Source organism: Schistocerca serialis, chromosome 3 (assembly GCF_023864345.2).
Source record: "Schistocerca serialis cubense isolate TAMUIC-IGC-003099 chromosome 3, iqSchSeri2.2, whole genome shotgun sequence".
Classification (NCBI taxonomy): Eukaryota; Metazoa; Arthropoda; class Insecta; order Orthoptera; family Acrididae; genus Schistocerca; species Schistocerca serialis.
The window spans coordinates 255031495-255057576 of NC_064640.1; the positions used below are offsets into that span (position 1 = coordinate 255031495).

General features: G+C 43.5%; 1 protein-coding gene across 2 annotated transcripts in view; it reads right to left on the bottom strand.

Annotated features, from left to right (window-relative positions):
• Window positions 1–26082, bottom strand: part of LOC126470016 (haloacid dehalogenase-like hydrolase domain-containing 5) — a 122330-nt gene that overhangs the window by 73726 nt on the left and 22522 nt on the right. For both annotated transcript variants that reach the window (XM_050097492.1, XM_050097491.1), the window contains exon 3: window positions 21727–21924. In XM_050097492.1, the coding sequence (XP_049953449.1) occupies window positions 21727–21924 (198 nt within the window). The remainder of the gene's footprint in view (window positions 1–21726; window positions 21925–26082) is intronic.

Consider the following 26082-nt stretch of genomic DNA (forward strand, 5'->3'; position numbering starts at 1 on the left):
AGTCCGTGTCAAATTTCGCGTGTCTGTAAATTTTAGTCAATCTTCGGGATTTCGCGTTCTTCTGAACTTCGCATGCTTTCTCCGTTGCCTCTGCAACAGCGTTCGGACCTGTTTTGTGTACCATGGGGGATCAGTTCCATCTCTTACCAATTTATGAGATATGAATCTCTCAATTGCTGTTGCTACTATATCTTTGAATTTGTGCCACATCTCATATACATTTGCAGAGTCAGTTCGGAAGGAATGGAGATTGTCTCTTAGGAAGGCTTCTAGTGACACTTTATCCGCTTTTATAAATAAAATTATTTTGCGTTTGTTTCCGGTGGATTTGGAAGAAACGGTATTGAGCCTAGCTACAACGACCTTGTGATCACTAATCCCTGTATCAGTCATGATGCTCTCTATCAGCTCTGGATTGTTTGTGGCTAAGAGGTCAAGTGTGTTTTCGCAACCATTTACAATTCGCGTGGGTTTGTGGACTAACTGCTCGAAATAATTTTTGGAGAAAGCATTTAGGACAATCTCGGAAGATGTATTCTGCATACCCCCGGTTTTGAACAAGTATTTTTGCCAACATATCGAGGGAAGGTTGAAGTCCCCACCAACTATAACCGTATGAGTGGGGTATTTATTTGTTACGAGACTCAAATTTTCTCTGAACTGTTCAGCAACTATATCATCAGAGTCTGGGGGTTGGTAGAAGTAGCCAATTATTAACTTAGTTCGGCTGTTAAGTATAACCTCCACCCATACCAATTCGCACGGAGTATTTACTTCGACTTCACTACAAGATAAACCACTACCGACAGACACAAACACTCCACCGCCAATTCTGCCTAATCTATCTTTCCTGAACACCGTCTGAGACTTCGTAAAAATTTCTGCAGAACTTATTTCAGGCTTTAGCCAGCTTTCTGTACCTACAACGATTTCAGCTTCTGTGCTTTCTATTAGCGCTTGAAGCTCAGGGACTTTCCCAGCACAACTACAACAATTTACAACTACAATTCCAACTGTTCCTTGATCCAAGCACGTCCTGTATTTGCAATGTACCCTTTGAGATTGCAGCCCACCCCGTACTTTCCCGAGGCCTTCTAACCTAAAAAACCGCCCAGTCCACGCCACACAGCCTCCGCTACCCGTGTAGTGAACTCCTGACCTATTCAGCGGAACCCGAAACCCCACCACTCTATGGCGCAAGTCAAGGAATCTGCAGCCAACACGGTCGCAAAACCGTCTGAGCCTCTAATTCAGAACCTCCACCCGGCTCTGCACCAAAGGTCCGCAGTCGGTTCTGTCAACGAAGCTGCAGATGGTGAGCTCTGCCTTCATCTCATAAGCAAGACCGGCAGCTTTCACCAAATCAGATAGCCGCTGGAATCCAGAGAGAATTTCCTCAGATCCAAAGCGACACGCGTCATTAGTGTCGACATGTGCCACCACCTGCAGCTGGCTGCACCGTGTGCTCTTCATGGCATCCGGAAGGACCCTTTCCACATCAGGAATGACTCCACCCGGAATGCACACGTAGTGCACACTGGATTTCTTTCCCTCCTTAGCCGCCATATCCCTAAGGGGCCCCATTACGCGCCTAACATTGGAGCTCCCAACTACCAATAAGCCCACCCTCTGTGATTGCCCGGACCTTGAAGGCTGAGAATCATCCTCTGAAACAGGGCAGGCAGCTGCATCTGGCTCAGCCAGAGACAGTGCCTGAAACCTGTTTGTCAGACGCACCGGGGAGGCTTTCTGATCAGCCTCCGGAGACGTCTTTCGCTGCCTGCCATGCCTTGGAACGACCTCCCAATCAACCACAGGCGAGGGCTCAGCCCCACTGCGGGCAGCAACCGGGGCAACCACAGCGGCAGACCGATCTGGGGACAGATGGGAAGAGGTTGACATCCCCGTGATACCCAAGTCCGGCTCCCCACAGTGGTGCCCATTGGCAACAGCCTCAAGCTGCGCGACCGAAGTCAGTGCCGCTTGCAGCTGTGAGCAAAGGGATGCCAACTCAGCCCTCATCCGAACACAGCAATCACAGTCCCTGCCCGTTCTAATCGATGTTGACAACAGTTACTGAAACACGAGTCCGTGCCTAGATAACGCAAGGGAAACACGCAAAGAATGTATTAACTAACCTGTACAAATGCCTAATGACTGCGCTACAATCTGCCTGAATACAAATATAGTAACTAAAACTTGAAATTACACGTCCTATACGAAACTCACACGCAATTTAAAATAAGAATCTATTATTCAGGTACTAAGCGTGATGCTACAACTCTCAAATACTATAATACACCCGAAATTTATGAATTAAACAATGCAAGTACCCAAAAACACGCAAAGAAATTAAGAAAAACTATGTAACAAATAAGTAAGCTAGGGGTATACGACTTGCTGCTGCAGCTGCTAATCCAATGGCGGCAGGGAGCACACTGTATGTTCCAGTAATATTGTATCCATAATTTGTATTATTTAGCATTTTGGATAGTGGGTTCAGAGCAAGGCAGAACCAGAAACGACTTAATGAGTCTCCTTGGCATACTCCACGCTTAATCTGTATTGGCTGTGATGCGATATTATTTGAATTTGTTTGGATATTAAGTGTGGTTTTCCAATTTTTCATTACTATGTTTAGGAACTTTATCAATTTAAGATATATTTTGTAGTAACCATGAGTGGGGTACACTATCAAAAGCTTTTTGGTAATCAATGTACCCGTAGTGTAGCGACCTTTGTTTAGTTTTAGCTTGATATGTCACCTCTGCATCTATTATTAGTTGCTATTTACATCCTCGTGCTCCTTTGCAACAGCCTTTTTGTTCTTCATTTATAATTTTGTTCTGTGTTGTATGTGTCATTAATTTCTGTGTAATCACTGAAATTAATATTTTGTAGATTGTTGGTAGGCATGTTATGGGGCGACATTTAGCTGGGTTTGCTGTGTCTGCTTGATCTTTAGGTTTCAGATAAGTTATTCCATGTGTAAGTGTATCAGGGAATGTGTATGGGTCTGCAACGTAACTGTTAAATAATTTAGTTAGATGTGAATGTGTTGAGGTGAACTACTTTAGCCAGAAGTTTGCTATTTTATCTTTTCCAGGGGCTTTCCAATTGTGAGTAAAATTAATCGCTTTGGTGACTTCATGTTGCAAAATTATCACTTCAGGCATTTGTGGTATCATCTTCTGTGTGTCTGTTTCTGCTTGTATCTACCGTGCATGCCTGTTATGTTGTACTGGGTTTGACCATATGTTGCTCCAGAAGTGTTCCATGTCTGTTATGTTTGGTGGATTGTCTTTTTTAATGTGTGTGTTATCTATTGTCTGGTAAAATCTCTTTTGGTATGTGTTGAATGTTTGGTTTTGTTTCCTTCTATTTTCACTTTTTTTGTATCTTCTAAGTCGTTTGGCCAATGCTTGTAATTTCTGCTTCTTTTCATCTAATTGCTCTATCGCTTCTTGTTGTGAGATTTTACCTAACCTTTTTCTTTTTTTCTGATATTTCATTTCTTATAAATTGTGTTAGCTGTCTGATGTCTTTTCTCAGTTTTTCTATTCTGATCTGTAGCCTGTGTTGCCATGCTGGTTTTGTGGGTTTCTTCTGTGAGTTGGTTGGTTCTGATCTCTGCCTAGTGTGTATCTTTAGTGTAGTGAGTGCTCCTATATAAACCAGTAGTTGTAACTCTTCCATAGTTGTGTTTTCATTTATTTTGTTGTGTATGATTGTGTTGATAGTTTTTATTGTTGTTTCGACTTGTGGGTTATTTGGCGGTTTATGCAAGAATGGTCTAATGTCTGTATTTGTGTCTTTGTATTCTATACATGTCAGCTGAAATTTTTCTTCTATATCTAACATGTGTGTCACTTCGTGTTCTATTTGTGCTTGTTCTGGTGGCTGTCTTAAGATTTCGTTTTCCTCTGACTGTTTAATTGATGCGTGTTGTCCTTTGTTTGTTTGCTCTGGGATGTTTGAGTCCATTACTGTATTTTCTTCTTCTTCTTCTTCTTCTTCTTCTTATTGCACATTATTCTGTTCCAGTATCTGTTGTACTTGTTTGATGTTTTCTAATTCTGACTGGGGTATCCTGTTATTTTTGATTATTACACGGATCTGATCAGCTAGTCGTTGTTCTGTTAAAAATTTTAATTCTGGGTATCTGGTAATAAATGTTGTGTATACTTGTGATCGGTATCCAGTTGTGTTGGTTCAAAAATGGCTCTGAGCACTATGGGACTTAACATCTGTGGTCATCAGTCCCCTAGAACTTAGAACTACTTAAACCTAACTAACCTAAGGACATCACACACATCCACGCCCGAGGCAGGATTCGAACCTGCGACCGGAGCGGTCACGCGGTTCCAGACTGAAGCGCCTTTAACCGCACGGCCACACCGGCCGGCCCAGTTGTGTTGGTTTCTAGGTTTGTTGCTTGGTAATAACAGAACATGAGGTATCGGTTAACTTCATCTGACCATCTCATCCTCTGTCTTTGTTATCCTTCTAGAGTGGTTGCAGGAAGCATATCCTGCAAAACACCTCTATTTGGATTTAAATCATTTTCCAGTTGGCTAGCAGTGTCGTTACCATTGTGGGCGGGCATAGGGTTCAAGCGTCGTCCCCAACCATGATGGTGCTTGTCCGAGGCTTCTTTAGTTCTGTCCTGAACCAACTAATCACACTAAAAGCGGGGTTAGCCCTATTAGTGGTTTGTTCTTTTCGTCGCCTTTTACGACTGGCAGAACATACCAGAGGCCTATTCTTTTCCCGGGCCTCCACGGGAATTATTATTATTATTTTGCATGGTAATGATCATACAGAAATTTAGAGCATAACCTAAATACCTATTGCACTATGGACAAAGTAATGCAAACGAAGATCTAAATGAAAGAAGGGTTCATATGTTTAATGACATTCAAACAAAATGGGAAATAGATGTGATGAACGCAATAATGTGGACGAAAAAACAGGATGATAAAACAAAAACAAAAATTAATTCAAAATCAAACACAAGAAATTAATTAAATACTCATGAACAAATATTACAGATGGGAAAAGAACAAATGAAGAAGTGGGTATTATCATTAAATCTATGTGACAAAGGAATGGTAATAAAAACTGATATTTAAATCATTTTTATTCAATTAATTTATGATAAAAAAAATACTGCTCCTGGCAAGATTCGAACCCACAACTTCCTACTTGTGTAGCTACAATCCTATCCATTACACCATGTGAGCAGACTATGTGTTGCCATAGACAGTATTTGCCACACAGATCATTCTCGGGGAGTACACAACTGCATTTTTAGTGACAAAATACACTGATATGCAAAACTTGATGGTGAAAGTAACTTTCGCATGATACGTTACTGCCACGTAACACAGCTTGATGATATCTGGACCATACATAGAACAGACTGCTACAGTATAGTACCAAAGGAAACTGAAAGAAATATTCAGTGAGATAAACAGAAATGATACTTTCATTTAGAGACAATATTTACACTGAAGCCACCAAGGTTCATGATTGTCCCCTGGACATTATTGTAAGGAGTTCATGTGGGAGGACGTACCATTCCTCCACCAGTGAGGTCGACAACTGCTGGATGGTTGTTGACGTGTGTTGACATAGTGAAACATGTCTCTCCACTGCATCACACACATGCCTAATAGATTTAAGTCACGGGCATTGGCAAACTAATCCATTCACCAAACATCCTCTTGTTCAAAGAGTTCTTCCACCTGCAATGCTCGATGTGGTCACGCATTTTTAGGCATTAAAATGAAGCCAGGGCTGAATGTACCCCTGAAAAGATACACATGGAGAGGGTGTATAGTATCACAATATGGTGATACTACCATGGGTGTACTGTGTTCAAAGATTTAGAAATAAGTATACCCACACAACGTTACACATCCCCACACCATAACACCTGGACAACCGAACCAATCATGTTCGACAATGCTGGATGCACCATCACATGACAAGATGTTGGTTGGTTGGTTGATTTAAATGAGGGGTACGGGACCAAACTACGAGGTCATTGGTCCCTTTTTCCTAATAAACCAATGCCACAAGTGTGAGAATAAAACAGACGAGACATGTAACACAAAACGGAAAGAAAGGAAAAACCACAAGAATGAAGGAAAGGCAACGAACACTAAAAGGAACAAAAGAGGACAAGAAAACAACAGAGACACTAGAAACAGAAGAGAGTAAACAAGAAAGCAGATTACAGTGTCCGGCCAACCATGAAAATAAAAATGAAAAGCCAGCCACTCTGCAACACATTGAAACCTCCATTCTAAAAGCACATGCACCAAAACTTAGATCAAATGATAAAACCCACCCTCATGAATAAAACGTAAAACTAAATCAGCCGATGAGGCGTTGTCACATAAAATTAGCGGCAATGAGTCCAGTAACCCAAGATTTCGTCACTGGGAAGTCAAAGTGGGACAGTGCACTAGTATATGGGCCACTGTCAACCGGGCACCGCACCGACACTGAGGCAGATCTTCATGGCGCATTAGGTAACCGTGGGTCACCCAAGCGTGGCCAATGTGGAGCCGGCAGAGGACAACTGATTCCCTGAGAGAGGCCCACATGGAGGACTTCCACACATTCAAAAATCTCCTTAATGACATGCACTTTGTTGTGCATACTGTTATGCCATTCTGTCTCCCAAAAGCGAAAAACCCTGTGGCATAAGTCAGAACGCAGGTCAGGTTCAGAGATGCCCATCTCCAGAAGCGGCTTTCACGTAGCCTGTTTGGCCAGCTTGCGGCAAGTTTGTTGCCTGGGATGCCAACGCGTCCTGGGGTACACACAAATACCACTGAATGACAGGACCGGCAAAGGGCATAGATGGACTCCTGGATGGGTGCCACCAAAGGATGGCGAGGGTAGCACTGGTCAATAGCTTGTAGGCTGCTCTAGGAGTCAGTGCACAGAAGAAAAGATTCCTCGAGGCATGAAAGGATATACCAAAGTGCATGAGATATGACCACCAGCTCTGCAGTGAATGCACTGCAGCCATTGGGCAAGGAATGCTGTTCAATATAGCCTCTGTGAACAGGCGAAGCCAACATTACCATCAGCCATTGAGCGGTCAGTGTAAACCACTGGCCCTGGCCCTGGAACACTTCAAGAATCAAGAGGAAGCGACAGCGGAGAGCCGCAGGGTTAACGGAGTCCTTAGGGCCATGCGAAAGGTCCAGGCGAAGCTTCGGCCTACAGCTACACCACAGAGGTGTGCGTGAATGGACCTCAAGGAGAGGTGGTGAAGGGAAGAACTCCAGTTCAGACAGAAGCGATCGCATGCGAACCGCAATCGTTAGCCCTGACCTGGGCCACCCATGCGGGAGGTGAACGTAACTGACAAGCAGTTGCGCATGTCTGATCTTCAAAGGAGGGACTCCAGCCTCCACCAGTACGCATGTCACCGGACTCATCCTAAAAGCTCCTGTCGCTAGTTGAACTCCGCAATGGTGCAATGGGTCGAACAAACGCAATGCTGAGGGTGCCGCCGAACCATAAATCACACTCCCATAGTCAAGGAGGGATTGAACAACGGCTCTGTAGAGCTGCAACAGCGTGGAGCGATCTGCACCCCAGTTGGTGTCGCTGAGACAGCGGAGGGCATTGAGGTGCTGCCAACACTTCCATTTAAGCTGACGAAGACGAGGAAGCCAAGTAAAACGAGCATCAAAAACCAGACCTAAGTATCGATATGTCTCCACTACAATGAGCGAATTGTCTTTAAGGTAAAGTGCTGGTTCTGGATGAACGGTATGACGCTGACAGAAATGCATGACACACGTCTTCATGGCGGAGAACTGAAACCCATGGGCTAGAGCCTATGACTGCGCCTTGTGGATCGCTCCCTGTAGGCAACGCTCAGCAACACCAGTACAGGAGCAGCAATATGAAATGCAGAAGTCGTCTGCATACAGAGAAGGCCCGACAGCTGCTGTATTTGACTGTTAATGGCCACTAAAAATAGAGATACAGTCAATACAGAGCCCTGCAGGCCTCCTTTGTTGATGGACTACATTTTCTAAGGACTCTCCCAATGAATCTCAACCTGGTAACATCACATTGATGTTACCGTGTGGGGGATTCAACGGTGGCAGCAGAGGTGAAAGTTTCCCAGTCCGCCTCGTTTAAAGCCCATCTAGGCAGGCATCCGTGGGCCTGACACCGGGGCAGTGACAGGAAGATGGGGAAGTGGTTACTACCACACAGGTCTTCATGTACTCTCCACTGCATAGATGGGAGAAGTCCTGGGCTGCAAATTGATAAATCAATGGCTGAATAACTACCATGAGCCACACTGAAATGTGCGGCAGCCCCAGTATTTACTGAGACAGTATAGGTTCGACATTTCTGCCTCGACCAGTAAGCACAGTGTCACCCCACAAGGGGTTATGGGCCTTAAAAATCTCCCAAAAGTAGGATAGGTTTATGGAGTTGATCAATCAGTGCAGCTAATACATTCAGGGGTACTGCACCATCTGGAGGAAGATATACATTGCAGACAGTTATTTCCTGTGTTGTCCTCATTCTGACAGCCACAGCTTCAAGAAGGGTTTGAAGGGGCACAGTTTCATTACATACTGAGTTTAGGATATAAACGCAAACTCCACCTGACACTTGATTATAGTCGCTATGGTTCCTGTAATATTCCTTATAGCCACGAAGGGCACGGGTCCACATAGACGGGAACCAGGTTTCCTGGAGGACAACGCAGATTGCAGGTGTAAAGCTTAACAGTTGCCGTAGCTCAGCCAAGCGGTGCATAAAACTGCCTCAATTCCACTGGAGGATGATGTCATCCTCCCAGACTGGGAAGGCATGGAACATTCAGTGAGGCAGTTTATGCCTCAGGGTCACCTGCTGCCACTGACTTATTGCCTGAGCAATCTATACCCATTGTGGTTGAGGGTCTGGCGAAATCTAGGTCCTCAGTGGACTCCAGAATCTCCACCCCATTCTCAGAGGCAGAGCTTGTACGCATCAGTGGTGTGGGTGGCACCACAATTTCCTTGGTCTTAGGGGTCTTCTTTTTTGGATTTCTCTCGCTGCTCCGTCTCTAATGACCTCGTTGTCGACGGGACGTTAAACACTAACCACCACCACCACCACCATCTCTCGCTGCTCCTTGGATTTCCCCCCGTCTGGGAGGACTTCAATGGCTCAGGCCCCGGGACTGAGGATGAGCGTGAAGCCCTACAACCAGCTGCTTTTGAGCTCTTCAGCCACTGGTGGGTGTCATCTTTCCCACTAGCAGAAACCTGGGAAGGGAGTGACCCAAGGGACCCCTAAGTAGCGAGAGAAGCCGAAGAAGACTTACGCTTCTCCATCTTAGAAGTGGGGATGAACATCCCCGATGGTTGAGGGGGGAAGGAGGGGGGGGGGTGGGGATGTTGCTCCCGAAGTAGGCGGTGCGGGAGCAACAGGGAGGGAAACGCCCCGCACCATCAAGGGAGCAGGTGTAGTCTTCAGGCTCTGAGAGGTGACAGGGGTTGGCAAAGCTGATGGTGCCACAACTGTTGCAGTGGTGGCGTAAGATGATGTCATACAAACAGGATGCAGGTGTTCAGATTTTCTCTTAGGCTCAGTGTAGGTCAGTTGGTTCAGGGTCTTATACTCCATGATTTTCCTTTCTTTCTGGAGAATCCTGCAAACTGGTGAGCAAGGCAAATGGTTCTGTCCGCAGTTGACACAGATGGAAAGCGGGGCACGTGGAGTATTGGGATGTGATGGGCGCCCGCAATCTCAACATGTGATGCTGGAAGTACAGCGGGAAGACGTATGACTGAACTTCCAGCACTTAAAACACTGCATTGGGGGAGGAATATAGTGCTTTACATCACAGCGGTAGATCATCAACTTGACCTTCTCAGGCAATGTATCACCCTCGATGGCCAAGATGAAGGCACTGGTGGCAACCTGGTTATCCCTCGGACTCCGGTGGACACGCCGGACGAAATGTACACCTCGCCACTCTAAATTGGCGTGCAGCTCATCGTCAGACTTCAAAAAAAGGTCCCTGTGAAATATGATACCCTGGATCATATTTCAGCTCTAATGGGGTGTGATGGTTACAGAACATCCCCCAGCTTGTCACAAGCGAGTAACGTCTGTGACTGGGCAGAGGATGCTGTTTGGATCAAGACTGACCCAGATCTCGTTTTGGACAATCCCTCCACCTCCCCAAACTTGTCCTCTAAAATGCTCAACAAAAAACTGAGGCTTCATTGTCATGAAAGATTCACCATCAGCTCTCAAACATACAAGGTACCGGGGGGAATAAGATCCTCTGCCATCCTTAGCCTGCCTGGCGTTCTTCCCATTGTTGGTTGGTTGGTTTGTTGGGGGAAGGAGACCAGACAGCGAGGTCATTGGTCTCATCAGATTAGGGAAGGGTGGGGAAGGAAGTCGGCCGTGCCCTTTGAAAGGAACCATCCCGGCATTTGCCTGGAGCGACTTAGGGAAATCACGGCAAACCTAAATCAGGATGGCCGGACGCGGGATTGAACCGTCGTCCTCCCGAATGCGAGTCCAGTGTCTAACCACTGCGCCACCTCGCTCGGTCTTCCCATTGTGTGGCCAGCGATGCAAACGATTTGGGGTCATACTCCTGTGCATTGAATTGAGCTCATGAACACTTAGAGACTGCTGGTGTTTCACCACCAGCATGAGATGATGGACTATGCTTCATTGCATGTCATCCGCCCTGATGCCACCCACTCCGACCAGGGGACCTCCCCATGGGTGCCACCCAGCCGCAGCAAAGTCCTCCTGGCAGGATGGCCATTGCTGGGAGTCCCAATGCTCCAGGGGGATGGGCATCTACCCCTTGGCATACGTGGGGAGTTAACGGCGCAGGCATCAGCAGAGCGATCCCTGTGTGGTCAGGGGGCTACAACCAACAGGGTATATGGCAGCCCCACCACAACGGGCTGGCTACCGTGCTGGATATCAGGTGCAAAAAAAGTCCATGGTCATCGTCAACGCAGAAAGCGACACTGCGTAGTGCATGGTGGAAAACGCACCCAGGAAGGTGTCCTCACCCAAGAGGAGGAGAATGAGCAGGACTGAAATGCGAGGACGAGAAAATGGACTAAAGATTTCAATGCACGATGGACACGATGCACCATGTAAGGCGCCCTTCCCCAATTGGCTCACTCTTTGGGAAAATTTTGAAGAATGGAGGTCAAACCCTACAGCGGACCATCACATAAAGGCTGGAACATGTGAAACTCCTTTTAGTCGCCTCTTACGACAGGCAGGAATACCTCGGGCCTATTTTTACCCCTGGACCCGCAATGGGAATGGCAAGAGGTGGATACATGTAACACACCCATGAACATTGTCAAACATGATCATTTTGGTGGTCCAGGTGCTGGACGTGGTGAGGCATAATGTTGCATGGACATACAGAGCTCCAAATCTTTGAACAGGTACAGTCATTGGTCAGGGTTCAGTGTGTCTTTTCGGAAGTACATTCAGCCCCGACTTCATTTTAATTGATGACGATGCATGACCACTCTGAACAGTGCAGATGGAGGAGCTCTTCGAACAAGAGGATATTTGGCAAATGGACTAATTTGTCCATGCTTCTGACTTAAATCCCATTAATCATGTGTGGGATGCATTGAAGAGATGTGTTGCAGCACATCCACATGAACCAATGACCATCCAGCAGTAGTCAACTGCACTGGTGGATGATTAGAACACCTCACTACACCAACTCCTTACCAACCTTGTGGCCAGCATGGAAACACATCGCAGAACATACACTGGACATCTATGGTGACCACACTACCTATTAAGAACCATGTCCAGCCTTTTGTAAGGTCCATGGAATGATCATGAATCACGGTGACTTCAGTCTAATTATTATCTTTGAATGAAAGTGTCATTTCTATTAATCTCACTCCATATTTCTTTTAGCTCCTTTCAGCATTATACTGCAGCAGTTCACACACTTTCAGTATTCTGCAAACTGTTCCTTCCCCTATCCCAACGTAGTGTGACAATTCGTTCACTGTGATGCGTCTCTCAGCAGTCACCAATTCATTAACTCTGTGCACATTGTCTGGAGTGTGTGCAGTACGAGGCCTACCGCTGTGAGGACAATCCTCAATATTGCCGTGCCCACTTTCATCACGTAACCTGCTGGCCCACCGACTGCCTGTACTGCAATCGACAGCAGCATCTCCATACCCCTCTCTCAACCGCTTGTGGATGTTTCCCACTGTCTCGTTTTCACGGCACAGGAATTCTATGACAGCACGTTGCTTCTGACAAACGTCAAATGTAGCAGCCATCTCGACGACATGCTGTGACAGCGCCACTCACGGGAACAAGTTGAACTAAATTTGAAAACAAGCTGGAAGGACGTTATCTACACACTGTAAAACTTTCACACATTAAGAATGAAAACCGTATTTTTGCAAAAATAGTGCGCATTTCTTCTGGAGTGACCCTCGTAAAATGAGCAATCAGGAGAGAGATAACCTAAGATGGAATGAAGTGGAAACCAAGAATAAATGGTGCATTATGACAAGCAAGATAATAGTGAGCCAAATACATCAATGAATTTAATGTCGCTGCATGGTTGAAGCTCCATAGGGGCCACGAGCTCTGTTTGCCTGGTGGAATGATGTGTGGCACCACAGGCCAACTACTAGAGCACTCACGGATGTAACACCACCACCTAGCAATGAAGGTCCAGTTCCTTGCTCTCCAAACTAGCCAAGCAGGAATACTGGATACCTCATCCATGAAATGGGACTGGAGGGCCTGGAGGTGTCAGGTATTATACTACGACATCATGATATCTGTGTTGTTGGTTGTGTTTAAGGAGGTTGCATGTAGACCTCCACCTCCACGCCTGTTTCCAATGAAATTGCTGGTGGATTTCTGGGGCACAAGTGAAATCTGTGTGGTTTTGGGGGATGGAAATGGGGGGCTTTCTAGGTGATGGTGGACCAATGGCAAAGGTGCAGTTGGTAGATGTCAACAGAATTGGTTGGTATTATGATGCTCCAAACCCTAAACAGTGTCAACTGATACAGAACACCCAGAGTGCCGAGTCTGGGGTTTCCAGGGCTGTGGGGCCAGCAGGAAGGAGTATGTGTGGTTATCTCCCATGGATGAGCTCCAACGAATTAGAGTATTGGGTGGATGTGGTCCTCTATGTGCTCAGGAACATCTTGAGTGCTGCTGTTGTGATGGTGGTTCCCAATGCTTTCAACATTTGCTCCTTTAACATTTGCACCGTATGCTCAGTTTCACTATTGGAGGATGGGTGAAATTGTAAACAAAAAAGGTTTCCTATGCCATTTGATGTGCAGAATTGTTTGAAAGCCGATGTCATGAGCTGAGGCCCACTGTCTGATACTATGGTTTGGAGAAGTGCTTCAATGGTAAAATCTGGACTAAATGGTAAAATCTGGACTAGAGTGTTAAGGAGTATCTTCCACTGCGCTGGATGCCATGTTGACCACATATGGGTCTTTAGACTAAGTGTCCATGACTATTAGCCATATAATCAGCCCTGAAAGTTGAAATGAATGCAGTCCCAAAGGCAACAGAGGTGGGCCAAGTGGTGAAAGATTGGTGTGGTGCTGCCTGATGCCAGTGCAAGCTGCTTAGCTGCACACCATGGCTTCCACATCCTTGTTTAAACCTGACCAGTAGTCATATCATCTCACTTGCGCTTTCATCCCTGACATTCTCCAGTGCCCATGATGGAGCAGGATGACATCAGCCTCAATGTCTATCTGACTGATAGTGGTATATGAGGCACCAGACCTCGAACTCTTGATTGGTGTTCTGTGAAATGTAAGTTAGCCAACCATGCTGCACCTAGGAGATGGTGTGTTGTAAGATTGCACTGAGGTGCGTGTCTGCAGTGATTTGTGCAGCTATTATGGGAAACTATTCCCAGAAATGTCTCCATTTCACCTCTATGTCAAAACGTGAGATTTTCTGCTGGTTGAAGGCCTGCAGGAAAGCACATTAGAGCATTCCCATATGCATGTTGTTCTGTTGGTTTGTACTTTGTGGTATAATTGTAACAACTGAGGAGAAGCCCATTCAAGAAGACACGAGCACAAATGAAATAACACACCCAGCAATTTGTGGGCCATAATTTAAATGAACTTATTCCCAAATGGGTAAACATGAATCTTCTTAATGGCAAATACAATCACTAATACCTCCTTTTCTATCTGCAAGCAGCTCTTTTGAGCGAGGTGCCAGTGTCTTTGACGCACAGGTGATAGGTTGCTCAGTACAGTCATTGTTCATATGTGCCAGCACTGCACCAACGCCATATGGAGAGGCATCTGTGGCCAGAACAGTGGACATGATGGTGAAAATGCATAAGGCAGGGTGCCACACACATCATATGCTTCAACTGTGTGAAAGCATGCTCACATGCAGCTACCTGTACTGAACACCTTTCTTCCCCAGTTGGTTTGGTGGATGCATGATACAGGCTGCTTGCGGGAGGGACTCTGAACACTAATTCAGCTTTCCCAAAAAAACTTGCAGCTGCTGGAAGTTTCAGGGGCAGGCACAAAGTTGATAGCTTTGATGATGCGATCAGTAGGCTGGATCCCTTCTTTGTTTACGAATGCCTGATGTATTCCATTTTCTTCCAGAAAAACCAGCACTTGTCTCAGTGGCACTTTAGCCCTGCATCATGTGATGTAATAAATAGTATACAAAGGTTTTGTAGATGGTCCTGACACACAGTGCCCATGAAAATTAAGTTATCAAGATAGTTTGTGCAAGCAGGTATGGACATGGTTAACTGTTCCAGGTATCCCACAATGCAAGCACTTGCATTTATATAAACCAAAGTGAGTGTTGATGACCACAATATGCTTTGCGACTCTTCATCCAGCAGCATTTGTAAATACACTGGCAAGGTCAATCTTAGAAATATATTCTCCTCTCATTGATAGAGAATCCAGACAACAAAGGAACCAAAAATGTTTCCAACAGAGTGAAAAGGACTGAATTGTCACCAATGTACAGGAAGGTAGTGCTAATTCTGGGGATGCTGGACGAGCATTTGTTTGGAGTATTACCAAGGAAATGGTAGCCCCTGTGCCCACCTGTAAACACAGCTTTATTCACAATTATGAGTTTTATAAATAACTTTTTAGCCAAAGGACCGTCCAGGAGAACTATCACCTAAAGTTCACACATTGTTATTTGATGCAATCTGGACACAGGGTCTGATTGCCCTGACAGTTTATTGTAGACTTTTCAGAGATCTCCATCTTTTCTACAACAGGTGCAGTGTACCCAGCAATATGGATTATCCGCACACAGGTGTGCTTTGAAGCATTCTAGGCATGACAGAAGACTCCACTGCAGATGTTGATGGGGTATGAGCTGCTGTTCAGAGGCCACAGACACATCTGAAATTAATGAATCGTGATGCTAACACCTTGGAAATGATTTTAAAAGTATTTCACTTCCCTGGGGCAGAATGAGGTGTCTAGACCATTGCCACTTGTGGTAGAACCCCGAGGCACAGATCTGCTGCTTCCACAACTTTGAAAGAATGTGCAGTTGTCAAAATATCTTCAAATGATATGATGAGCACTTCTGGACTGGGAGCCAAATGGACCACTATGTCTCTAATTAAATAATCTGCATGTGAGGTTTTGCATGCTGGGTTTGCACAAGTCAAATCACAACGATAACTTAACCCTCATAAATCTGTCTCCCAGGAGCAATACGACTGACCATGTTGCTTGTGGTGTTGATGAAATTCGAGTCACGATGTGACCACAAGGAGTAGTTGCAAACAATAATTCCTTGAATGTAAGGGTAACTGTATTCATGAGATGAGCCAACTTCTTAAGTAAGAAACAGTCTCCAGAGAAGCCCAAGATAGGAAAAAGCAACCACTGGGTGCCAACCAATGTAAATACTTGTCCCAATCCTCTTTGCCATCATTAAAGGCAGAAATACAGGTGGGTGGCTCTCCACCTGGGAAGTGACTTCTGCCTGTGTTGGATGGGTACCCTGTACCTGCAGTTAATCCTTCAAAATGCAAATTTCTTCATGGAGCAACTCATTTTATTGTTATTGTTGCTGTTGTTTTGTTTTTGATGATGATGTTGAAACTGCTGTTGCAATTTTGCTGCAGTAACAGCTGTTGCTGTTCCAAAAGTTTTTCAAGCCTTGAGTCCATGGTACTTAGCTAACCTTTTACCTCATTGTCTATTATTGTGACTGAGATTTGACAGAAGACCATAAACGACTAAAGAGAAGCTGCTGATGTAGGCTGACTGGTCAGGGGCTGTCATCACTGGATTACCAAGTATGGACGGAAACACAAAGAATGAGGAAGCAATCAAGTGGAAACAGAACAACAGGAAAACAAATCCAAAGAGTAATCTGGACAGAGAAAAACCTAATACGTAGCAAAGCGGAAACTGAGAAACAATGGTACTTCATGACAAGCAAAACAATAGCAAGGTGAAAACATAACTGAACCTGATGTTGCCATGCAAAGGAACACCTACAGTCTGACCACAAGAAGAAGAACAAATTCTGGGGGGGGGAGAGGCGAGGGGCCTGCGGGGAAGGAAGCTCCATCCACCGACTACTAGCATATAGACTCATAGGCTGCTGTGGGTGAGCGATAGTGTTGGTGAACAAGCCACACTTACATCAAGCACTATTGGCACTAAACTTGCACTAAAATGCCAGTTTATGCTCCACACAGCAATGGCAGGGCCATGTAATGGTTGCTGTATCAGCTTTTAATTGATATGTATTGCATGTCTATGAAAGTAAAAACTAAAACAGGGGCATAACAAAAACTTACAGGTTTCATGAAATCAAAATTGATAGTTTCACGTTAAATAATGGTGCTTGTTGCTACTTATCTCATCTCAGTTCTCACAGACAATTCGAAACTAAAAAGGGCCAGCAGCAAAACATATTGTGACAATAATTGTAGTTGTTATTGTGGCTTTAGTCGTGTAGCGGATCATAGGATTTCTGTTTTGTGTATCACTCGTAAATGACAGCCCTTAAGGGTAAACGATTGCCGGGTGTGATCACATGGAACCAGGCGTAAACATCTGCATCTGTGGTTTCAAAGAGTCTCCTTGTAAGGGAAACAATACCAGGAATTCCTGCAATCAATAACTGAGATGTTACACACAAACAAAATTGCCACTTTAAAGTAATTTACACAAAGAGGAAGGCAGTTTCGAAGCACTATCAAACTGAATAATCTGAATTGAAGTTTAATTCTTTTGCCAGGAGTTAATGATGATTTCCCAGAATTATCCCTGCAAAACTTCCAAATTCTTCTCAGAGTGCTGAAGCTTGCTTCTGTGTACATCACTGTTTGTCTCATCGGTTGAGACAGAGTGCGGAGCAACACACTATTCCCCCCCCCCCCCCCCCCCAGCTGCTTACAAAGTTCACTGACATTGTCAATCATTTTTCTTGCTCCACTCTAAAGTACTACTGCTTGCCCTACCCCAATGAATGGGAAGCATATCTGGTACAGCTCGTGATTGGTCAGAAATTGTTTAGTCACTCGTCAACAGATAAATCTATGTGCGACACAGCACAACTTGGCACAATAATCACTTAGCAATGGCTCCAAATGCATGGTTCTGGATTGGATCACTGTGGTTGGTTGTGGACTGACACAAAAATAAGTGGGCCAAAGTCAACCAACTTCTGCCAATTCAGAACTGGGACACCGTCGTCGTTCTCTTTGTGAACAAACTGTAACAGCGCAGCCGTGAGCTATGGTTGGCTGGCAGCTACACAAGCACTCATGGATGAAACAGCTCCACCTAGCAACTGTGGTCCAGTTCCACACACTTGGGTGGGCTCTAAAAGTCGCTGGGTCAGTATTCAACAGTTATATGGCTCCAGGCATTGTGTGCAGAACGACATACTGACCGATCTCATTGTGCATTTACAAGACAAGAACAATAAGTGGTAATTATTGGATGCAGACACTTCATTACAGTGAGAGACAAAGCATTCAGTTATGACATAATGTCACCATTTAATAAGGATATCAGAAACTTATTTAGAGAGCCGCTGGCTACAAGTGACATGAAGTCGAGCCCACACTTGTGAGGAAGGTGTCCAAGCTCTCATTGCCGACAATGTTACCAGCATTCGTTTTTTCCCTTTCTTATAAAAACATAAACAGGTTCGCCATGGCAGCATGATGTTTGAACTGTTGAATTACTTGCCTGCATCTTTTTCAGAATACCACAGCACAGGTTTTTGATGATGCAGCCTTGAGAGGCAGTTGACTGTTGCTTCTGTTGAGTGTAATAACATTTATATCGTTTCTTGCAAAATATCAGTTCCCTTCTGTTGGTTAGCTTCAACAAATATTTTGGCACTTAAAGTTGTTCAGTTAAATTTTTCTGAGTGACCAACACATTGGGCTTTCTGTCGACTGGTGGTTAAGAAGACACAGAATAATGGGAAAATGATTGCTGGCACATACATCACCACCACCGATGTTCCACCTGGACTAAGTGAATGATTGTTGGGCCACAAACTGTAAAGTCAATGGTAGAGTATGGGTAATGAGCTGTGCTGAAATGAGTTGGAGCTATGGTACTGGGTTGGCATAACTGAGCTGTATAATTAATTTTCCAAATATCTCACCTCTTCTACACTTGTTTGTACTATCTTGCTGTGAGCATCAATGTCCCTCGGTAATAAGGAGAAGCTGTTTCACTGGGCCTGTTATACCTTGGAATGTAGGCAACAGGGAGTTGTGCAACAGAATGACCTCCTCCATGACACAAAGCATGGGTTCTGAAAACACTGATCATGTGAAACCCAACTCTCACTTTCCTCACTTGGCATACTGAAAGCTTTGGATCAAGGCAGTCAGGTAGATGCAGTATTTCTTGATTTCCAAAAAGCATTTGACTTGGTACTGCATGTATGCTTATTGTTGGAAGTATGATCATGTACAGTATCAAATGAAATTTGTGACTGGATTGAGGACTTTTTGGTAGGGAGGATGCAACATGTTATCTCTGATGGAGAGTCATCGTCAGATGTAGAAGTAGCTTTGGGTGTGCCCCAGGGAAATGTGCTCAGTCTCTCACTGTTCATGATGTATATTAGTGACCTTGCGGACAATATTAACAATAAGCTCAGACTTTTTGCAGATGATGCATGTATCGCTCACATAGGGGTTATGACAAGATTAGAATAATTACAGAGCACACAGAGGCAGTCAAACAATCATCTTCCTGTGCTCCATACGTGAATGGAACGGGAAGAAACCCTGATAACTGGTACAATGAAACATACCCTCTGCCATGAACTTCAGTGGGTTGCAGAGTACAGGTGTGGATGTAAATGAAGAAATGAGAGCATTGAAAAAGACTTCAGGGATAAGGAAGCAAAAACACAGGAGGATTCCAGTGCAGCAGATGGGAAGTTGTCAGACAACAGGCAGCAAAAATTATAATCCAAATAGTTGGTTGCAGCTGACTCGACCGAACAGGAACAGTCTCCAGGTAATGGAAATGAACTTACTTCATTTTTTCCTAGAGAAAATAAAATTACATAAAATAAAAAAAGACATCACATAACAGCCAGGACAGCAAAAAAGCCTGCTGGAGACTCCTGAGTTCAAGTGGCTGCATTGGTACGAGCATCTGATCAGGACAGCTGCCAATAGGGTTTGCTTTGACTAACGTGCCTCTGGGAATGGATCATGATGAAGATCTCATGATAGCTGGGAGAAGAAGGTTCTCATGCACCTCAAAATCAAAGAGCCCACTAGCATCAAATATATGAGTTACTGTTTTGGAAAGACAAGTAAAGTTCAAGGAGGCTTAGCTACAACGGCATCCATCTTGCAGGTGTGAAAAAATAAATGACGGTGGTGATTTTATTGTCACCTAGCACAAGAACAAAATCTTTCTTATTAGGTATTCAACTATAAATTTCATGCATTACACTAGGTCAGTTGGACTCTGACAGGGAAACAAATTGGTTTCAAGTGATATATGGATATGTCACAAACCTTAAATTGTCACGAGAAAGAACACACGGGTGCAATGTTAAACTTAACTATTTTAATTTTAGAACACTATTGTGCCTTGAATTTCACAACTTAACAGGCAGTACATAATAATGCTCGTATGATGCATTGTGCATTGGGGAAACTGTTAATTTATTGCTTTACCTGGCTGGGTTGTCATATTCTTATGGTGTCTGTGGTATTTACTTTATTTCTATTTAATCATCCAGGATCATCTTATAATGATATAGGCACTATCATCATAATACAATGAAAATAAATAGCTCAAAAATAGACTCCCATCACCTCAAAAAGTTTTGAGACTGCAAAAATAAAAAAGAGAATAGTTAACACAGTGGTTTTAATGCTTCAGGTGTTCTACCTCCTCACCCCCCCCCCCCCCTCCCTCCCAAACACAATGCAGAGAATGTTCATACAACCTTATGAAACTGTCACAAAAGTCTTTCTTTGGGATGTTGTTCAACTCGTGTGTCGAATTGGCTTGAATGTCGGTTACGTCATCTGACCCTTCATTTGAATTTGTGCACTTTGTTGTTTTGTGGCAGGTTAGTATTGATAAAACCAAATCTCATCACCTGTGATGATTTTTTGCAGAAAATAATTGTTTGAATTGTACATTTCAATCGAGTCTTGGCAGGCATCCACAGATGATGTTTTTGTTCGAAAGCTAAAATGGGCATGGCAAACTTTGCACACACTTTTCTTCACTTCAAAACATTCTAAGAATGTCTTGACCACTTGATTTAGAGATGCTGCACTTTGGGGATTTGTGACAACAACGCCGACACTACAGCCACATGTCCACTACTTAACACTGCCTGCTCACAACAGACTAGCTGAACATATATTTGTTGTTTACAGTTGTAAATTCACGCTGCCATCGTAGTTATTGCACTGATGTAGTTTATACCACAGAAAAAAAAAAAATCAGCTCTCAACTTCTTGAGCAATGGTGTACATACACAAAGAACATTTAAGCATGCTTCTAGGGGTGGCTGGACAGAGCAAACTCCATCTTTCCGAACATGAGGTCAATGTCTTTACAACTCCACTGCCTCATTTGGCTGCTCTCTATTGTAAAATGTTCTTTGATATACACACAATTTGCTCCAGGTAACTAATAACACAAACATAGTTTTGCTTTTCGTCGCTGCATGTATCAAGGACACCTGCTGGTGACCCCTAAACCATAAACATGCTGCTAAGGTAATACAAAACATCTACCTATAATGTAAGTTAGGAATCTAGAAAACTTATATCAACTCTAGCAACTTGTTGCCAACAGTGACGAGAGATTCAGTGGTATAAGGATTTCAGATATAGTACGAAAAATGCCCAACAAGGCCACAAGTTCAATTGATAAGATAAAAAAACTGCTCTTCACAAGCAGCACAGAAAGCCAAAATGCAGTGAGAAACAATATCTTGTTCAATATACTATCTTAAGTTTTGAAAAAATTATAGAACAAAGCACTACACTGTATCTCACAGTTAAACAAAATTATCACTGTTTCATGCAAAACAGAGCATAAAAATATAAAATGATGCCTGTGAACTAGTTTAAACAACCAACATCACTAGCATATTTTGAAAAAAAACATGAAATAATGCATTCAATCTCACCTTTCTCCTTTCTAAATCCACAACATCCAAAAGTGGATACGTTGTGCGAACTTCGTCAATTGACACAAAATTAGAAAACCCTAAATTCAGGGCTATGTCACTAATAGGGCCTTGTCCCGACAGCAACACTCTTTTATTATGGAATTCATTAAATAACCTAAGTGGAGAATGGGACATCACAACCTGGCTTTCAGACACCTGCAACAAATGCAAATGGAGGTTTAATATGTTAAGAGAAAATTATTGAGCAATGAAACAGTTAACTTCACTGTACACTATCTCCTACATTTTAATAAATAATGGAAGGAGCACAGGAAAGAACTGACTGTATAGTTAGTGCATTAAATCATCAATAAGCACATAAATAAGACAGAATTCTGATACGCTTCCACACAAATACTTCTCCAGAACTAACAGAATACACATACACTTCGATGGCTACATTGTACTGGCTGGAATGTTAATAATAATCATTTACATATTTTAATACCACTGACTTATACAGAAGAGGATCACAATAAAATGACAGAGTTATCCAATAGCTTTGCAAACTGTCTTATACAGGGTGATTATAATTAAAGTTAAACTTTCAAAATGCTGTAGGAGTAACACCACTGGTCAGAATGACGTCAAATTGCAACGGAATATTATTGGAGAAGAGGGAAAAAGTATGGTAGGAGAAAAAAAAAAATAGTGTGAAATTTGATCACTAGATGGTGCTGTATTTGTCAGAATACATAAATGAAAACACTGTCATGCGCACGACCCATTAATGGTGGTATAAACACGCAGGGTACATGGCTTTTCTTCCTTTCGCATTTGCGGCTTTCACCATGACTGTCTCAATGCAGAACCATGCTCTGCTTGTAAAGCTGTATTACAAGAATGATGACTGTGCACACGTCGTTCTGCAGAAGTTCCGAACACTGGAGGATTTGAAAAAAGGCGTTGGTCCGATGACTGCCATGGGTCTGGAGAAAATTATTCAGAAATTTGAAAAAATGGGTTCTTTTGGTGTGCAACCTGGTACAGGGAGGAAATAAACTGATTCAATGTCAGTGGAAGCAGTGGCCACAGCAATGCAGGAGGAGACAAGAGGTGGTGTGCAAATATGTAGTGCACAGAGAATAGCTCGAACAGTGGGCAAACATGTGAGCACATGCATAAAAGCCTACGAAACATCCTTCTTTGCTAGCCATTCAAAATTATCCATGTGCATGAATTGCTTCCTATTGAACTGCCAGCAAGAGAGACCTCTGCTCTTGCTCACATGGAAGTGGACAATGACTGGCCGTGGAAGATTTTGTGGACAGACGAAGCCCACTTCCATGTGACAGGATATGTCAATGCATAGAATTGTAGAATATGGGCAATGGAAAATCCACACGCAAATCAACCAATACCACTTCATCCTGAAAAGGTCACTGTGTGATGCGGGTTTACGGCATCACTTATCCCAGGGCCATATTTTTTCAAAGAGACAGGTGCTTCTGGTTCTGTTACATGAACCATCACTGGTATGCACTATGGGTCTCATTTGTGCAACCACGTCATTCCAGCTGTCCCACAGCATGGATGTGATCATTTTTATGCAAGATGGCGCACCTCCACACATTCCAAATCCAATTAAGCAGCTGCTGAAGTGCCATTTCGGAAATGTTAGAATTATCAGCCACCATTTCCCTACAGCCTGCCCGTCCCAATCACCTGATTTTAATCTGTGTGACTTATGGCTGTGGGGCTATCTGACAGATGTTGTGTTCAGTGTTCCGATTGCAAACTTCACTGCATTGAAGGTACACATTGCACAACACATTCTGAATGTGACAGCAGAAACGCTTCAATCAGTTGTGGAACATGCTGTTTCTCAATTTCAACTTGCTGCAGAAAACGGTGGACATCATATTGAACATATTTTTCACTAGTCACATGGAAATTAATAATCCGATGTGATTTTGATTGATGCTTTTTCTGTGGCTTTTGTCCTCAGGACAATTAAAAACTGATTTTTCCCATCTGATGTGATATGACCTTGCCGTGGTGGATGAGCTTACGTAACTAACAGTATCACACCTGTACACTCATACACACTGAGTAGCACAGTTTGTTTAACATCAAATGTATACCTTCGGCATTGTTGTATGAGTCATTTGTCATTTGTAATCAGCCACTATTAAATTATTATGCTTACAGTGCCATCTGTTGCTACATTTTGTAACTATTTATTTTTCTTCTGTCATACCTTTACCCACTTCTCCGATAATATTCTGTTGCAATCAGTGGTGTTATTTCTACAGCGGTTTGAAAGTTTAACTTTAATTATAATGAGAGAGAGAGAGAGAGAGAGAGAGAGAGAGAGAGAGAGAGAGAGAGAGAGAGAGAGAGAGAGAGAGAATCCCTCAAGTATAAAAAAAGTACTCACAAACAATTGCCAACCGCACAGTTGAATATGCTGGCCAATTTTTGAACTTTTAACACAGGATAATGAAACAAATATAGCTGAATCTGTTCCTTTAACCAAACATGTGAAGTGTGATTTATTAGTTTCATAACTGTGAAATAATGCTCTACAAATTCTTCAACAGAATTTTAACACTTCTGTCCCATTAGGTTATTGAACAGTCTTTTCAGTAAACCAATTTAATACACATAACTCTTATTATAAACTTTTAGCCCCACTTACGGTGAAAGTTTCTCATTATAACGAGCATGGAAATCTTAGAGGAAATCAAAATTTTGTGTGTACAAGGTTTACATAATGGGAAAAGGAACAGTTTTTGTTGGGCAACACATACATAAAATTTGTGCAATATCAGTAGCTTTGTGATGTCAGTTTAATTTCCTCAGAACATTATGAAACACACATAATCAACTCTAAATAATGGTGCTAGCTATGACTGAGGTATACAAATGAGTGGCACCATGTATAGTTGCATGGCAAATGGTAAGCAATGTAATTTAATGGCCTAGTAGACTGAGTGTACTTTCCAGTTTAAATTTATTCTAAGAGTTAGGGCTAAAAACTTCACACTGTTTATTCCCTCATCACATGAGTATTGCATGTTATTGAAATGTCATTCACATTTAATGATTTAGTTCTAACAGGCTTTGTGACAATCTGTTCCACAATGATTTCAACAACAGAGCAGATAACATATGTCAAACCAGTGCAACCAACATTCAGTACAGGGAGCATTTCTTTTCAAAGCTCACTTACATCATGACCTTTTTTTTTTTTTTTTTTTTTTTTTTTTTTTTTTTTTTAACTAAAAACGACCAAATGCTGTGTTCTAATTTTTTCTAGAGGAAAAAAAGAAACATCAGTTCATAAGATTTATGGAAATTTCTTCATCACTGACAAATCCCTGTTATGAGTATTACCATAATGACAAAGACCGATAGTGTCCATGAGTTTTCATTGCACAGTGATGTTTAGAATGGAAGTCTCTATGCCCTTAAACTGCTACTCACTCCCGCAAACTCTCCCTTTTAAGCTAATTCATACCTATTCCTCTCAACTCTCGCCAAATCTAGCAGTTTCATAAAATTATTTGTAGAACACTTACTTCCAATGTTTTAGTCAGTCACCAGTCTCTGAGTGTCGACAAAGGAGAATATTAATCCTAGAAAAATCTGTATATACAAGATATATATTGACGTTATGAATAAACGCGAATTCTGCCAGATGTTCGCGTCATTCTCGCACGATATTTCAACAGTGTAGCTCGCTGTCTTCTTCAGGTGTTACCCGAGAATGGTCCTTAAGCTGATCGAGTCCAGTATTTATGCCTGTAAGTTGATGGGTGCTCCCTAGTTGGTCCGCACTGCATCGGGTGTTCCCTCCGTGGTCCATGCCTGCCAGATATGGCTCTCATGGTCCTCTCTGGTCGCTGGTGTTCCCACTGCCATCCGCATCCGGCTCGGCTGCTCTCTGGGGTCGCAGTCATCATCTGTAGTATCTGCTGCTCTGAATCCTGGCTGTTTCCTTGGTCTCCACTTCTAATTCTTGCTGGGAGCTTCGTAACTGTTCTGCGCTGCACTGAGTGTTCTGTCCGCGTCCACCAGGCCCAGCTTGTCGCTGGTGCTCCGAACGCCATCTGTGCCCAGTGCAGCCACCCTCTGGGGTTTTGGTCGTCATCTGAGGTATGTCAAAACCGGTCTGTAATGACTGGTGTTCTGTCTCATTGTTGTTTCCACTTCTGTCTCTTGCTGGGCGCTCCGTAATCGGTCCTTGTCGCGTTGACTGTTCCGTTTCCGGTTCATGCCCACCAGGTGCGCCTCCCATGGTTCCCTCTGATTGTTGGTGTTCCGACTGACGTCCGTGGCCGACTTCCATGTCCTCTAGGGTCATGGTCA